The 17,118-nt window shown below is 42.8% G+C and overlaps 1 protein-coding gene across 4 annotated transcripts in view; it reads left to right on the top strand.

Moving 5' to 3' along the window:
- grm7 (glutamate metabotropic receptor 7) overlaps positions 1-17,118 on the top strand; it is a 397,328-nt gene that overhangs the window by 263,753 nt on the left and 116,457 nt on the right. For all 4 annotated transcript variants that reach the window (XM_036984246.2, XM_036984247.2, XM_090242041.1 and 1 more), the window contains exon 6: positions 447-647. In XM_036984246.2, coding sequence (XP_036840141.2) covers positions 447-647 — 201 coding nt within the window. The remainder of the gene's footprint in view (positions 1-446; positions 648-17,118) is intronic.

Below are 17,118 nucleotides of genomic sequence, written 5' to 3'. Positions count from 1 at the left end.
CTCATTTTTCAGAGTAAAAGACTGAAACAATGCCTAAAGACTGGCCACATGTAGAAGAAGCCATAGAGCTCGTGAACTGGGTCCTAAGTCTTTGTATGGTGGATAGGCTTTCAATGGAAAAACAGTACGTCCTGGTTGGATTTTCCTCTGGTTTTCGCCTGCCATATCAGTTCTGTTGTACACAGACATTATTTTAACAGTTTTGGAAACTTTAGAGTGTGTTCTATCCAAATCCACTAATTATATGCATATCCTATCTTCTGGGCCTGAGTAGCAGGCAGTTTAATTTGGGCACGCTTTTCATCCAAAATTCCGAATGCTGCCCCCTACCCTAGTGAAGTTAAGTAAGCAAAAACAGTACAAATCAGGGCGTCAGACAGGACGGGAAGTCAGGCAGGATCTATTCAAAAATACATATTGGAATATTCTTCTCTTTTCATCCACAGGCCAGGAGCGGATCGGGATTGACTCTAAGTACGAACAGGAGGGGAAGGTTCAGTTTGTGATCGATGCGGTGTACGCGCTGGCCCATGCCCTTCACAACATGCAGAGAGACCTGTGTCCAGATGTCTCAGGGATCTGTGAAGATATGGACCTAGCTGGGGGCAAGAAACTACTCAAGTACATCCGCAGTGTCACCTTCAATGGTAAGTATGCTAATGCCAACTCATTAATCAATCGACAAATCAATCAATTTATAAATGTATCAACCAATTAATCGATCATTCAACCAATCAATCAATATAGTACACTATAACGATGTGATAAGAACCATTTAGCTACACCCTGGTCAAGGTTCTTTGGACAAAATGTTGGTCATATATTTCCCGAAATATTACTCAAATACATCCACAGCTACCAGAGATACGGGTACAACATTCACTTACATTTTTTGAAGAATACTAAACAGCAATACCAGACAATGTTTACACTGTAGGAAGTAATGTCGTAACATACATTTTCCGGATTGACTGACCTTCATGTCTTAAAGTCATGATGGACTGTCATTTCTCTTTGCTCATTTGAGCTGTTCTTGTCATATTATGGACTTTTACCAAATAGGGCTATCTTCTGTATACAACGCATACCTTGTCACAACACAACTGATTGGCTCAAACACATTAAGAAGGAAATAAATTCTACAAATGAACTTTTAACAGGCACGCCTGTTAATTGAAATGCATTCCAGGTGACTTTGATTTTCTATTTTAAATGTTTTACTTATCTATTGTTTTACTTAACACTTTTTTCTGAACTTCTTAAAGCATTGCTGGTTAAGGTCTTGTAAGTAAGCATTTCACTGTTTCACCTGTTGTATTCGGCACATGTGACAAATACAATTTGATTTGAATTGATACCTCATAAAGCTGGTTGAGAGAATGCCAAGAGTGTGCAAAGCTTTGATTAAGGGTTGCTAATTTGAAGAATTTCAAATATAACATATATTTGTATTTGTTTAACACTTTTTTTGGTTACTAAATGATTCCATATATGTTATTTCACAGTGTTGATGTTTTCACTATTATTCTACAATGTAGAAAATAGTAAAGATAAAGAAAAACCCTTGAATGAGTCGGTTGCTTCCAAACCTTTGACTGATGCTGTATGTGTGGAATTATTTTATTAGACCAGCCCAAACAAAAACAAAAACATGTCATCTGTAGTGCTGACTGATTAGTGCTTTCTAAAGGTTTCGAGTTTGATTATGAACAAAAAAATGAATAATGATTTTCAATTTCTGTTTCTATTATTATAATGTTTTTTAATGAAATGCATTATGAGGGTTGAATGCTGTAACAAACACAGATTAAAACAATTAATAAAAATCCCATGATGGTAGTGAGTGCCCATTACTGCTTATCATTTGTCAACCATAATTTATTCACATTACTTTACTTTAATCAAATATTTGAGTTGTGTATATACACAATTTTTTCAGCCTATTTAAAGACTTTATTATTTCATTCCAAGTCCTCATCTCATATTTAAGGAGCTGCTGTCTATGCTGTCAGACAAAATAAGTATTTTAGTAGTTCTTCAAAGTAAATTAGGCATACTGTTATGACTGCTGAATACCAACTATCACTCATAGATCATGTACTGTATTGTTAATTAAACAACTGCTCCCTATCCCTGTCAAATGTGTGTTCTTGACCGAATAAGTAGGTGCGGAATGGATTAAGGTCATTGTAGTCAATTACCACATTTCTGCGCTAAACTATGTCGAATATTTCCCTGATTGGAAACTACAACTCCCTACTACATCGCACATTTCGGGCTTGATCTACATTTTGTTGTCTTACAGCCTACATTTAAAATTGATTCAATTGAGATGTTCTGTCACTGGCCTACATACAATACCCCATGATGTCAAATTCGAATTATGTTTTTAGAAATGTTTACAAATGAATAAAAAATGAAAATCTGAAATGTCTTGAGTCAATAAGTATTCAACCCTCTTTGTTATGGTAAGCCTAAAAAAGCACAGGAGTAAACATGTGCTTAACAAGTCACATAATAAGTTGCATGGACTCACTCTGTGTGCAATAATAGTGTTTAACATGATTTTTGAATGACTACCTCATCACTGCCCCCCCCCCCCCCCCCCCCCTCCCCACACACACACATACACTTATCTGTAAGGCCTCTCAGTGTAGCAGTGAATTTCAAACACAGATTCAACCACGAAGACCAGCAAGGTTTTTCAATGCCCGAAAAGAAAGGCACCTATTGGTAGACGGGTAAAAAAAAAAAACTCTCAGACATTGATTATCACTCTGAGCTAAATAATAATATAATAATAATCAATGGTTGGTGGACGGTGTATCAGCCAGTCAAAGGCGTCGTTCCTAACTCAGTTGCCGGAGAGGAAGGATTTCACCATTTCACCTATGGTGACTTTAATAGTTTTTTTTTTCATTGTCAACATTGACATGCCAACAGCAAACTCTGAACCTACACGTTCATTCATAACTGACCAAAAATGTGAAAGACAAGCATTGTAATTTAGAATTCCAAAAAGTGAGTGTGGAAGAGGTGAAAAATAATTATTGTTGTCTATGAACAATGACAAGCCACCTGGCTCTGACAACTTGGAAGGAAAATGACTGAGGATGATAGTGGAATATATTGCCATTTCTATTTGCCAACTCGTCAATGTAAACCTACAGGAAAGTGTGCGTCCTCAGGCCTAGAGGGAAGCAAAAGTCATTTATTATACCCAAGAACAGTAAAGCCCACTTTACTGGCTCAAAAAGCTGACCAATCAGCATGTTACCAACCCTTAGTAAACTTTTGGACAATAAATTGTTTGACGTCACTTGCACAAATGACTGACGATTGGCTGAAATAAATGTATAATAAGAAGCTTGTGGGAGCTCTGTTAGACTTCAGTGCAGCTTTTTGATCATAATCTGCAACTGGAAAAACATACTGTACAATTCAAAGGTTTGGTCACACCTACTAATTCTAGGGTTTTTCGTTATTTTTTACTTTTTTCTACATTGTAGAATAATAGTGAAGACATCGAAACACAAATGACACAAATGGAATCATGCCGTAACCAAAAAATGTGTTAAACAAATCAAAATATATTCTATATTATAGATTCTTCAAAGTAGCCACCCTTTGCCTTGATGAAAGCTTTGAAAACTCTTGCCATTTTCTCAACCAGCTTCATGAGGTAGTCACCTGGAATGCATTTCAATACACAGCTGTGCCTTGTTAAAAGTCAATTCGTGGAATTTATTTAATTCTTAATCTTTTTAGCCAATCAGCTCTGACAAGGCAAGGGTGGTACAGTATATAGAAGATAGACATAGTTGGTAAAAGACCAAGTCCATATTATTGCAAAAACAACTCAAATTAGCAAAGAGAAATTACAGTCCATCATTAGCCAGACACATGAGGGTCAGTCGTTGTGGAAAATGTCAAGAACTTTGAAAGTTTTTTCAAGTGCAGTTGCAAAAACAATCTAGCGCTATGATGAAACTGGCTCTCATGAGGACCGCCACAGGAAAGGAAGACCCAGAGTCACCTCTGCTGCAGAGGATACATTCATTAGAGTTAACTGCACATCAGGATGCAGCCCAAATAAATGCTTCACAGAGATCAAGTAACAGACACATCTCAACATAAACTGTTCAGAGGAGACTGTGTGAATCGGGCCTTCATGGTTGAATTGCTGCAAAGAAGCCAGTACTAAATTACACCAATAAGAAGAAACTTGTTTGGTCCAAAAAACACGAGTAATGGACATTAGACAGGTGGAAATCTGTCCTTTGGTCTGATGAGTCCAATTGGTTCAGAAGTCTGTCCATAATAAACCACTGCTCTGCTTTTTTGACATTGCTATCAACAATACAAGTCTTACAGGCCCTAGTTTTGTCGCACTTGGACTTCTACCCAGTCATGTGGTCAAGTGCCACAAAGAAGAGCATAGCCAAATTACAGTTGTCCCCGAACAGAGCAGTACGCCTGACCCTTAAATGGTGACAGAGAGCTAACATCAATGGTATGCATGTCAATCTCTCCGGGCTCAAATATTGACTACATCACTACTTGTCTTTGTGAGAGGTACTGACATGTTGGAAAGCACCAAGCTGTCTGTTTAAACAGCTAACACACAGCTCAGACACCCATACAAACCCCACAAGACATGCCACCAGGGGTCTCTTCACAGTCCCCAAGTCCAGAACAGACTGCGGGAAAATCACAGTACGACACTGAGCCATGACTACGTGAAACTCTATTCCAAATCAAGTAACTCATGTATGCAGTAAAATCTGATTTAAAAAACTGATAAAACTTCATCTTATAGGATAACGCGGACTGTGAAGAGACACACACACCAGCACACAGACTCTGCAAACATGTACATTATAATATTGTTGTAATGTGCTATTATACATTTTGTGTTGTAGATATGTAGTGGTGTAATAATGTTTTATGATGTACTTTTTACATTTTAGTTGTTTGTGTGATGTACAGTAAGTGCCTACATTTGTTTGGACACTAAGACGAGTAGCTGCCTTGGCAGTAGCTAATGGGGATCCCTAATAAACGTTTCTGTTGTTCTATGGGTTTAAAGTCAACTCTACCCTCCAGTGTAAAGAGATAAAAATAACTAAAATACTTTTTCGTACTTCCATCAGCAATCAAGAGACAGCTAACTTCTTCACCCTACAGACAGAGAGGCAGACAGCTAACTTCTTCACCCCAGAGGCAGACAGCTAACTTATTCACCCTACAGACAGAGAGAGAGAGACAGCTAACTTCTTCACCCCAGAGGCAGACAGCTAACTTATTCACCCTACAGACAGAGAGAGAGACAGGAAACTCCTTCACCCAAGAGACAGCTAACTCATACACCCTAGAGACAGAGACAGCTAAAAAGAGAGAGAGACAGCAAACTCCTTCACCCATGAGACAGCTAACTAATTTCCCCCAGAGACTGAGACAGCTAACGTCTTCACCACAGAGACAGATACAGCAAACTTCTTCACCACAGAGAGAGAGAGACAGCTAACTTCATAATCACAGAGACAGAGACAGCTAATGTCTTCACCACAGAGACAGAGATAGCTAACTTCTTCACCACAGAGACAGAGACAGCTAACTTCTTCACCACAGAGACAGAGAACTTCTTCACCACAGAGACAGAGACAGCTAACTTCTTCACCACAGAGACAGCTAACTTCTTCACCACAGAGACAGCTAACTTCTTCACCACAGAGACAGAGACAGCTAACTTCTTCATCACAGGGTCAGAGACCGCTAACTTCTTCACCCCAGAGAGAGAGACAGCTAACTTCTTCATCACAGAGACAGCTAACTCCTTCACCCCAGAAACAGAGACAGCGAACTTCTTCAACACAGAGACAGCTATCTTCTCCACCCCATAGACAGCAAACTCCTTCACCCCAGAAACAGAAATAGCTAACTTCTTCATCACATAGACAGCTAACTCCTTCACTCCAGAAACAGAGATAGCTAACTTCTTCACCACAGAGACAGACAGCTATCTTCTCCACCCCATAGACAGAGACAGCTATCTTCTCCACCCCAGAGACGGCAAACTCCTTCACCCCAGAAACAGAGATAGCTAACTTCTTCATCACAGAGACAGCTAACTCCTTCACCCCAGACAGAGACAGCTAACTCCTTCACCCCAGACAGAGACAGCTAACGTCTTCACCCCAGAAACAGAGACAGCTAACGTCTTCACCCCAGAAACAGAGACAGCTAACGTCTTCACCCCAGAAACAGAGACAGCTAACGTCTTCACCCCAGAAACAGAGACAGCTAACGTCTTCACCCCAGAAACAGAGACAGCTAACGTCTTCACCCCAGAAACAGAGACAGCTAACGTCTTCACCCCAGAAACAGAGACAGCTAACTCCTTCACCCCAGAAACAGAGACAGCTAACTCCTTCACCCCAGAAACAGAGACAGCTAACTCCTTCACCCCAGAAACAGAGACAGCTAACTTCTTCACCCCCAGAAACAGAAACAGCTAACTTCTTCACCCCAGAAACAGAGACAGCTAACTCCTTCACCCCAGAAACAGAGACAGCTAACTTCTTCATCCCAGAGACAGAGACAGCTAACTTCTTCATCCCAGAGACAGAGACTGCTAACTCATTTTCCCCAGAGACAGAGACAGGTAACGCTTAAAACACCAGAGACGGCTAACTCATTTTCCCCAGAGACAGAGACAGGTAACTCCCAACACACCAGTGAAGAGACAGCTAACTCCCAACACACCAGAGACGGCTAACTCCCAACACACCAGAGACGGCTAACTCATTTTCCCCAGAGACAGAGACAGGTAACTCCCAACACACCAGAGACAGCTAACTCCCAACACACCAGAGACGGCTAACTCCCAACACACCAGAGACGGCTAACTCCCAACACACCAGTAAAGAGACATCTTCAGTTATTCTCTTCAATTCAATTCAAGGCCCTTTATTGGCATGGGAAACATATGTTAACTTTGCCAAAGCAAGTGAAGTAGATAATATACAAAACAATAAAAATGAACAGTAAACATTACACTCACAGAAGTTCCAAAATAATAAAGACATTATAAATGTCATATTATGTATAAAAACAGTATTGTAAGGATGTGCAAATGGTTAAAGTATAAAAGGGAAAATAAATAAACATAAATATGGGTTGTATTTACAATGGTGTTTGTTCTTCACTGGTTGCCCTTTTCTTGTGGCAATAGGTCACAAATCTTGCTGCTGTGATGTCACACTGTGTTATTTCCCCCAGTAGATATGGGAGTTTATCAAAATCAGGTTTGTTTTCGAATTCTTTGTGGATCTGTGTTTTCTGAGGGAAATATGTGTCTCTAATATGGTCATACATTTGGCAGGAGGTTAGGAGCGCATCTCAGTTTCCACCTCATTTTGTGGGCAGAGTGCACATAGCCTGTCTTCTCTTGAGAGCCAGGTCTGCCTACGGCGGCCTTTCTCAATAGCAAGGCTATAGTCACTACGATAGACTTTGAGGGGACTCCTATGGTAGGAGTTCTGGCATTTAGGTCGCCATAGACTAGTAATGTCCCTGAGCCTGGAAATTATTAATTTCCCCCGCCAGGATGGAGAAGCTGTCTTCATTAAAGTACGTGGATTCTAGTGGGGCGATATAGGTAACACGCAGGAGGACATTTTTCTCTGTTAATTAAGATCATTTCCTTTTGAATTTATAGCCAAATGTAAATTGTTCCTGTTTTGATTAATTTAATAGAGTGAATTTGGTCTGCTCTAAACCAAATTAGCAGTCCCTTCCCTGTTTCACACCTGGCAGTTTGGTGGATGGGACTACCAGGTCTCTGTAACCTAGAGGGCAACCAGTGGGTCCGTTTCCTCACTATCATGTTTCTTGTAGGATCCCAATGTTTGTATTTCCGATTTATTTGATGAAGTTCAGCTCTTTAGGCCAAATGCAGATGACCTCAGGCCTTGGATATTCCAGGATGAGATAGTGAAGGCTTTGTGTTCCATAAAGTGTCCAATGTTGTTGGTTGTGTGGTTTGGCCTCAGGCCAGTAAGTGGGACCAGAGCCTGTTTAGCATCTGGTAAATTCTATTAGCTTGGGCTAGTGTGAGAGTGGGGGTTGGGCCTGTTTGCCCACTCACGGCCTGGGTGTATGTGTGACTTCCATTTGAGGACCTCTTTGCGGGAGTGGGAGGCATGGGGTGGGAAGGAGGGACATAGGTCTGATCTGAGGGTGCCTAAATGGGGTGTGGGCATGGTTGACTTGTTGGGGGGGGGGGGTGTTGATTGGTCGTAAAGGCTGTTCAAGTCCAGGGTGGAGTGGTGGGAAAATAGTTGTTTTTGAGGCACAGTCTTGGGAAATACTTGCATTTACCCGCTGTATTGTATCAGAGTGGATGTATTTTCGTGGTAGCAGGGTGGAGATAACCACTTCTGCATTGGGGAAAGTAGAAGAAGCTTTTTCAATCACTCCCTTCAGTGCTGTGGCCACCCTTTGCTGCTGTGCTCTCGGGTCATTTGTGCCTGTGTGTATTATTGTTTGGCTAGGTGAACCTAGTTGGTCCTCAGACCGAAGGTCTAGGGTGCGCTGGGTGTTTGGACACCAGAGTTTAGACACTCTGTGTTGTGCATTTTTGTTCTTTCTTGTAAATATGTCCCATTTGAGTCCATTAGGAGTACATTCTGTGTCTTGTGTATTTCCTCAGTGGGTGTTGAGGGGTTGTCAGGAGGGCTATCAGGGTGGCTGTCAGGGGTGGTGGTCAAAGGGGGTGAGATCCCCTGGGCTTAGGTTTCTTCACGTGTCTGTCCCGCTGTGGTTTTGATGCTATGGTCAGGGGTGGGCTGTTCTGCAAACTTTTCTGTGGGGGTGGCCACCTCTCTTGTAGGTTGTTCTCCGTCACATGTCATCCCCCTCACCCTCTTCTCCAGCAGTCTGATCATCTCCTCTAGTGCTCTGTTCTTCTCCTGCTCTTTGTCCTGTTTATGTTGTCTCACTACAGTCCAGAGTGCAGACATGTCTCTCTCCACCTCCAGCTCTCCAGGTCTAGTTAAGGGGTTGTTGTTGTGCTGGACTGTTGACTGGGTCTGGGCTGACTGGAGTGTAATCACCTGCTATTCCAGCTCCACCTGTCTTGCCTCCAGCTGGGTGAATTTATCCTTCATTTCAATGAGGGAGTAGTACTCTGTGCTGGGAGGTTGACTTTCCGCTTGGGGTTGCTCGTCTGTGGGGTGTTAAAATGAAGAGGTCTGGTCTGACCAGCTCGGGGTGGGGGTATCTTTCTCAAGGGAGAGTTTCTCTTGCTGAGCTAATTCTTTGATTAGGTGAAAGTCCAGCTGAAACTGTTTGGGGTTGCCCTGTACCAATACTGTTCCAGACTTATAGAGATTTATATTAGCTGACTCAGAGTCCTCGTTGTCTAATATCCTGAGTTTCCACTCCTCGTTAACACCACCTCTCTTAACAGAGTGGTAGTGTGTTAATATAGCACTGTGCCATGCCAGGGGATGGTCTGTATTAATATAGCACTGTGCCATGCCAGGGGATGGTCTGTATTAATATAGCACTGTGCCATGCCAGGGGATGGTCTGTATTAATATAGCACTGTGCCATGCCAGGGGATGGTCTGTATTAATATAGCACTGTGCCATGCCAGGGGATGGTCTGTATTAATACAGCACTGTGCCATGCCAGGGGATGGTCTGTATTAATATAGCACTGTGCCATGCCAGGGGATGGTCTGTATTAATATAGCACTGTGCCATGCCAGGGGATGGTCTGTATTAATATAGCACTGTGCCATGCCAGGGGATGGTCTGTGTTAATATAGCACTGTGCCATGCCAGGGGATGGTCTGTATTAATATAGCACTGTGCCATGCCAGGGGATGGTCTGTGTGGAAGATTAAATTGCTTATGTTACCATTTTTAATAACAGTCAGCAAAAAGTGTCTCTTGATTTTCCATAAGGAGCTTCATTCTGTACTATTTTCTTGCCTTATCATTTTTTTACATACAGAGGGTACTGTATTTTAATTACCTCTGAACAACAGCTTCAAAGACTTCTGCATTTGTTTGGGGTAGCCTGTTTTGATTCTCATGCCATTGGGCTAAAGGGCTCTGACTCCTCTCGCTTGACACGTCAGTGCTAATTGAAGCTGTATCTCCTTGTCCTAGCAGGCTTGGTAGTCCAACTCCTTGTCCTAGCAGGCTTGGTAGTCCATCTCCTTGTCCTAGCAGGCTTGGTAGTCCAACTCCTTGTCCTAGCAGGCTTGGTAGTCCAACTCCTTGTCCTAGCAGGCTTGGTAGTCCATCTCCTTGTCCTAGCAGGCTTGGTAGTCCAATTCCTTGTCCTAGCAGGCTTGGTAGTCCAACTCCTTGTTCTAGCAGGCTTGGTAGTCCATCTCCTTGTCCTAGCAGGTTTGGTAGTCCAACTCCTTGTCCTAGCAGGCTTGGTAGTCCAACTCCTTGTCCTAGCAGGCTTGGTAGTCCAACTCCTTGTCCTAGCAGGCTTGGTAGTCCAACTCCTTGTCCTAGCAGGCTTGGTAGTCCAACTCCTTGTCCTAGCAGGCTTGGTAGTCCATCTCCTTGTCCTAGCAGGCTTGGTAGTCCAACTCCTTGTCCTAGCAGGCTTGGTAGTCCAACTGCTTGTCCTAGCAGGCTTGGTAGTCCAACTCCTTGTCCTAGCAGGCTTGGTAGTCCATCTCCTTGTCCTAGCAGGCTTGGTAGTCCATCTCCTTGTCCTAGCAGGCTTGGTAGTCCAACTACTTGTCCTAGCAGGCTTGGTAGTCCATCTCCTTGTCCTAGCAGGCTTGGTAGTCCATCTCCTTGTCCTAGCAGGCTTGGTAGTCCATCTCCTTGTCCTAGCAGGCTTGGTAGTCCATATCCTTGTCCTAGCAGGCTTGGTAGTCCAACTCCTTGTCCTAGCAGGCTTGGTAGTCCAACTCCTTGTCCTAGCATGCTTGGTAGTCCAACTCCTTGTCCTAGCAGGCTTGGTAGTCCAACTCCTTGTCCTAGCAGGCTTGGTAGTCCAACTCCTTGTCCTAGCAGGCTTGGTAGTCCAACTCAGCATTCAGTCCTCATAATGTAAAGTATATCATTGTAATGTATTTTTCTTCAGGGCTTTTGAATATAAAATCTAGCTTCAGACTAAACATTACTCACTCAGTTCCAGGTTGGATGGTGTTTTCAGTTTGTTTGCCAGAGCATTTGCTGTATAGCTTGGGCCTTCCAGGTAATTCCGTAATTCCATCCAAAATCAGGTTGTAGGCTTTGAGTTTTGATCTGGAGCGAAGTTTATGCTGTGGAGGGTAGAATCCTGTCCCTGACAAAAAACATCTAAGTTTAAAGTGGCTTGCAAAATTATTCACCCCCCTTGGCATTTTTCCAATTTTGTTGCCTTACAAATTAAAATATTAAAATAGATCTTTGGGGGGTTTGTATCATTTGATTTACACAACACCTTGAAGATAAAAACATATTTTTTATTGTGAAACAAACAAGAAATAAAACAAAAAAACTGAACTTGAGCATGCATAACTATTCACCCCCCCAAAGTCAATAATTTGTAGAGACACCTCTTTCAGCAATCACAGCTGCACGTCTCTTGTGGTATGTCTCTAAAAGCTTGGCACATCTAGCCACTGGGACTTTTGCCCAGTCTTCAAGGGAAAACTGGTGTACAGCAATCTTTAAGTCATTCCACAGATTCTCAATAGGATGGAGGTTTGGGCATTGACTAGGCCATTCCATGACATTTAAATGTTACCACTTAAACCACTCAAGTGCTGCTTTAGCTGTATTCTCAGGGCCATTGTCCGGCTGGAAGGTTTCCCTCAAGAATTTCCCTGTATTTAGCACCATCCATCATTACTTAAATTCTGACCAGTTTCCCAATTCCTGCCGTTGAAAAACATTCCCACAGCTTGATGCTGCCACCACTATTCTTCACTGTGGAGATGGTGTTCACGGGGTGATGAGGGGTGTTGGGTTTACGTTTTCCTTGATGGCCATCGTCTCATCTGACCAGAGTACCTTCTTCCATACGTTTGGGGAGTCTCCCACATGCCTTTTGGTGAACACCAAATGTGTTTGCTTACTTTTTTCTTTAAACAATGGCTTTTTTTCAGGCCACTCTCCTGTAAAGCCCAGCTCTGTGGAGTGTACGGCATAAAGTGGTCCTATGGACAGATACTCCAATCTCCGCTGTGGAGCTTTGCAGCTCCTTCAGAGTTATCTTCCGTCTCTTTGTTACCTCTCTGATTAATGCCCTCCTTGCCTGGTCCGTGAGTTTTGGTGGGCGACACTCTCTTGGCAGGTTTGATGTGGTGCCATATTCTTTCCATTTTATAATATTGGATTTAATGGTGCTCTGTAGGATGTTCAAAGTTCCTGATATTTTTTCATAACCCAACCCTGAACTGTACTTCTCCACAACTTTGTCACTGACCTGTTTGGAGAGCTCCTTGACACTTAGATTGCACACAGGTGGACTTTATTTAACTAATTATTTGACTTCTGAGGTAATTGGTTGCACCAGATCTTATTTAGGGGCTTCCTAGCAAAGGTGTTGAATACATATGTACGTACCACTTTTCAATTTTTTTATTGTTTTACTTCACCAATTTTGACTATTTTGTGTATGTCCATGACTTGCAATCCAAATAAAAATCAATTTAATTTACAGGTTGTAATGCCTCGAAATAGGAAAAATGCCAAAGGGAATGAATACTTTTGCAAGGCACTGTATCTAACGCCAAATCTATATTTTTCCAAGAACATGCTGAAAAATACAGGAGCTCATTTGCTCATGACCTCTCTGTCCTCTGTTTCTTCTCCATCACCCCAATGAAGAGACACCATCAGTTATTCTCTTCTCTATCTCCATCACCCTAGTGAAGAGACAGAGGCATCAGTCATTATGTGAGAGAGGAGATAATGAAGCGTAAAGCGACTAGGTAGCAAGGAGTAACAGGCTTCCATCCACCCACACTGCACAGCAGGTACAGTGGGACTCAGCAGTTGCAGTCTTTTGTACTGTCTTATAATCTTACCTTAACCATCCTTACTTTCACAGTACCCGCACAAGTTTGTAAAAAAAAAAAAAAAAAATGTCCTACCTTAGTTTTCAAAACCTCCCACAATGCCTCTCCGCATGTCAGGTCCATTTAACTCCTGAGAGTCAATTTCTTGCTCAACGTTATGAGCGGGCCTGTGGCTGTGACGTTTAGCCTCCTTCTAATGCTATTCTGAAGACTACTGGCTGTAGTGTGTATTTTCTTCGAGTGTTAACTGTAACCTGGGTGTCCTCTTTAGCCTTGTCTACAAGGCTTGCTGCCAAATGTGCCTTGGTTCAGCATGTTCAAAAACCTTTTTTTCCGAGGGCTCTTTTTTGTTGTCATATGTTCTTTTTTTTTTATCATCCGAGGCGTTCATAGGACCATAGGTCCATAGGACGTTCATTTACTGTACATCCCACCCACTCAGTTGCTAGTTTGATCCCTCCAGTCGTTTCTAGACCGAAGCTCCCTACCTTTTGGCATGTTCTACAGCCCAACGTTTAATTATGCACGACAAGCCAGGGGTTATACGTTTGCTTGTTCTTGAACTGCAAATTGCACCTGCTCCGAGCACTTCGTCAGTGGATGCACTGCCCCCCATCCCCCCCCAAGCTCCCCGCCTTCTTCTCCCACTGAGTCTGACTCGCTAATAGGCCTACTAACTAGTGGAGGGATTAGCAGCGCTGCTAGCTAAGGCATCGAGATCAGGAACAGTTTGCCCCCCACTCCTCTCCTCTTCTCCTCCTCTTCTCCTGGATTAGCAGCACTGCTAGCTAAGGCGTCGACATCAGGAACAGTTTGCCCCCCACTCCTCTCCTCTTCTCCTCCTCTTCTCCTGGATTAGCAGCGCTGCTAGCTAAGGCGTCGACATCAGCAACAGTTTGCCCCCCACTCCTCTCCTCTTCTCCTCCTCTTCTCCTGGATTAGCAGCGCTGCTAGCTAAGGCATCGACATCAGGAACAGTTTGCCCCCCACTACTCTCCTCTTCTCCTCTTCTCCTGGATTAGCAGCGCTGCTAGCTAAGGCGTTGACATCAGGAACAGTTTGCCCCCCTCTCCTCTCCTCTTCTCCTGGATTAGCAGCACTGCTAGCTAAGGCATTGACATCAGGAACAGTTTGCCCCCCACTCCTCTCCTCTTCTCCTGGATTAGCAGCACTGCTAGCTAAGGCATCGACATCAGGAACAGTTTGCCACCCTCTCCTCTCCTCTTCTCCTGGATTAGCAGCACTGCTAGCTAAGGCATCGACATCAGGAACAGTTTGCCACCCTCTCCTCTCCTCTCCTCTTCTCCTGGATTAGCAACGCTGCTAGCTAAGGCATTGACATCAGGAACAGTTTGCCCCCCACTCCTCTTCTCCTGGATTAGCAGCGCTGCTAGCTAAGGCATTGACATCAGGAACAGTTTGCCCCCCACTCCTCTCCTCTCCTCCATCACTGAAAGTTCTCTGGCTTTTTCTGTTTTCGATTCACCGTCTTTTTCTGAATTTTGGGACTTGAAAAATGTCATCAAACTTAATTAGCTTTTTCTTATCCATTATTTATTTGGCTTTCCCATGATTCAAATTCAGTAGGGAGATATCTAGCCCAGGCTACTTAACTTTATTATGTAAGGACCTCTTCACTAGCTGACCACCACTAACTACCAAGACCTGTGACAAGATAATTTACTTACCCCACCGGCCCACCCCATAACCTCTGTTTTTTTTTTATTTCACCTTTATTTAATCAGGTAGGCTAGTTGAGAACACGTTCTCATTTACAACTGTGACCTGGCCAGGATAAAGCAAAGCAGTGCGACACAAACAAGAGTTACACACGGAATAAACCAGTTTACAGTCAATAACACAATAGAAACATTTACAAATAAGAGAGTAGGTCTGGAATCCGTGTGTCAAGATAGGATGATTAAACAGAAGGAGCACGATGCTTTTACATATTGTCTTTCTGGGGCGGTTGGAGAAAGAACGAGGTGTCAACTTGATTCAACACCAATCGCTTTTATTAGAATGTCTGAAGTGCGAACAGTGAAACAATTAAGAAATCATGCCGCGAGAGGTGAACAAACAAAGTCAGATCTGAGAGGTGCTAGAATGAAGCATTTGCCAGAGACAGTGTTTTCCACCACCATCAACAAAACACCAAATGATGGAATTTCTTGTGGAAGAATGGTGTTGCATCCATCTAATAGTAGAAAATAAGCCAGTTCACATTAAAGTCATTCTGGCTTGTGGGCCTAGTGGTTAGAACGCTGGGCCAGGAAAAAGATCCCTGAGCTGACAAGGTAAAAAATCTGTCGCTCAGAGCAAGGCAGTTGACCCACTGTTCCCCTGGTGCTGAAGATGTGGATGTCGACTTTGGCAGCACCCCCCTCCCAACACCTCTCTGATTCAGAGGGGTTGAAGGCATTTAGTTGTACAACTGACTAGTAGTCCCTTCCACCTTGTGGTGACCCAACGCCCTTTATGTTGGGGTTTCCATTATTTTGGCAGTTATGAGTACCTCCAATTTGTAGAGATGTTTCTTGAGATGAGTATATATATATATATATTCTGTGCAATAGACTATAGTGGCACTTACGTATGTGCACTTGTCAACTGTGTTCAGCTCTAAATGGTTGGGATTGGTAACCTTATTCTTCAGCTTGAATTGTCTCTAACTGCACAGCTGAATTGCTAACTTTTCAGTGGCACAGTGTCACGAACGTCAAGACGAGCGGACCAAAGGAGCAGCGTGCATTGAGTTACACATATTTTTTAAATCCAAAGTGAAACTAGAAACAAAACCACAAAACGTACAACAACCGTGCCAACATAGTGCCCAAACACACTAACACAAACAATATCCCACCAAGCAGATGGGAGATAGGGCTTCCTAAATATGATCCCCAATTAGAGGCAACGATTACCAGCTGCCTCTAATTGGGAACCATACAAATCCACCAACATAGAAATACACATTCTAGAACACCCCCCCTAGTCAGACCCTGACCAAAACCACTATAGACAATCCAAGGGCTCTCTATGGTCAGGGCGTGACACACAGCTGGCTAAGACGTTCTCAAGAGGGTGGTTTTGTGTGTGTTTGCGATACAGAGGTTCAGCCTGGGTCTCAATTTAGAATAGTATAATACAAACACCAAAAACTTTATCGAAATGTGGTTGTGTATCAGCAGTTTGCCTCTTCTCATGTCAGTCACTGACAGTCACTCAATTTGCCCATATCAGCAAAAACATTTTAGATTTGTATGTTAGTCTAAGCAGCTATCTATACTTGTTGTAATCTTGGTCGAATTACTGACCAAGCACACAGGGAACGTGCCCAGAGGCCCTGACCTACAGGGAGCCTCCATTGATTTTGTTTGTCACTCTCACTCAGATATCATATTACCTTGGTGGAAGTCATGGACACATGTGTCCAATTACAGAAAACTAAGGGTGGTGGTATGTAGACTACTGTAATATGAAGATGTGGTGGTGGTGTGTAGATTACTGTAATATGAAGATGTGGTGGTGGTGTGTAGATTACTGTAATATGAAGATGTGGTGGTATGTAGACTACTGTAATATGAAGATGTGGTGGTGTGTAGATTACTGTAATATGAAGATGTGGTGGTGGTATGTAGATTACTGTAATATGAAGATGTGGTGGTGGTGTGTAGATTACTGTAATATGAATATGTGGTGGTATGTAGACTACTGTAATATGAAGATGTGGTGGTGTGTAGATTACAGTAATATGAAGATGTGGTGGTGGTATGTAGATTACTGTAATATGAAGATGTGGTGGTGGTATGTAGACTACTGTAATATGAAGATGTGGTGGTGGTGTGTAGATTACTGTAATATGAAGATGTGGTGGTGTGTAGATTACTGTAATATGAAGATGTGGTGGTGTGTAGACTACTGTAATATGAAGATGTGGTGGTGGTGTGTAGATTACTGTAATATGAAGATGTGGTGCTATGTAGACTACTGTAATATGAAGATGTGGTGGTGGTGTGTAGATTACCGTAATATGAAGATGTGGTGGTGTGTAGATTACTGTAATATGAAGA

The sequence above is a fragment of the Oncorhynchus mykiss genome, chromosome 7 (assembly GCF_057628025.1).
Source record: "Oncorhynchus mykiss isolate SJ-2025 chromosome 7, ASM5762802v1, whole genome shotgun sequence".
In the NCBI taxonomy this organism is placed as follows: domain Eukaryota; kingdom Metazoa; phylum Chordata; class Actinopteri; order Salmoniformes; family Salmonidae; genus Oncorhynchus; species Oncorhynchus mykiss.
Note: the sequence above shows the minus strand (reverse complement) of the source record. Positions and strands in the feature narration are given on the sequence as shown.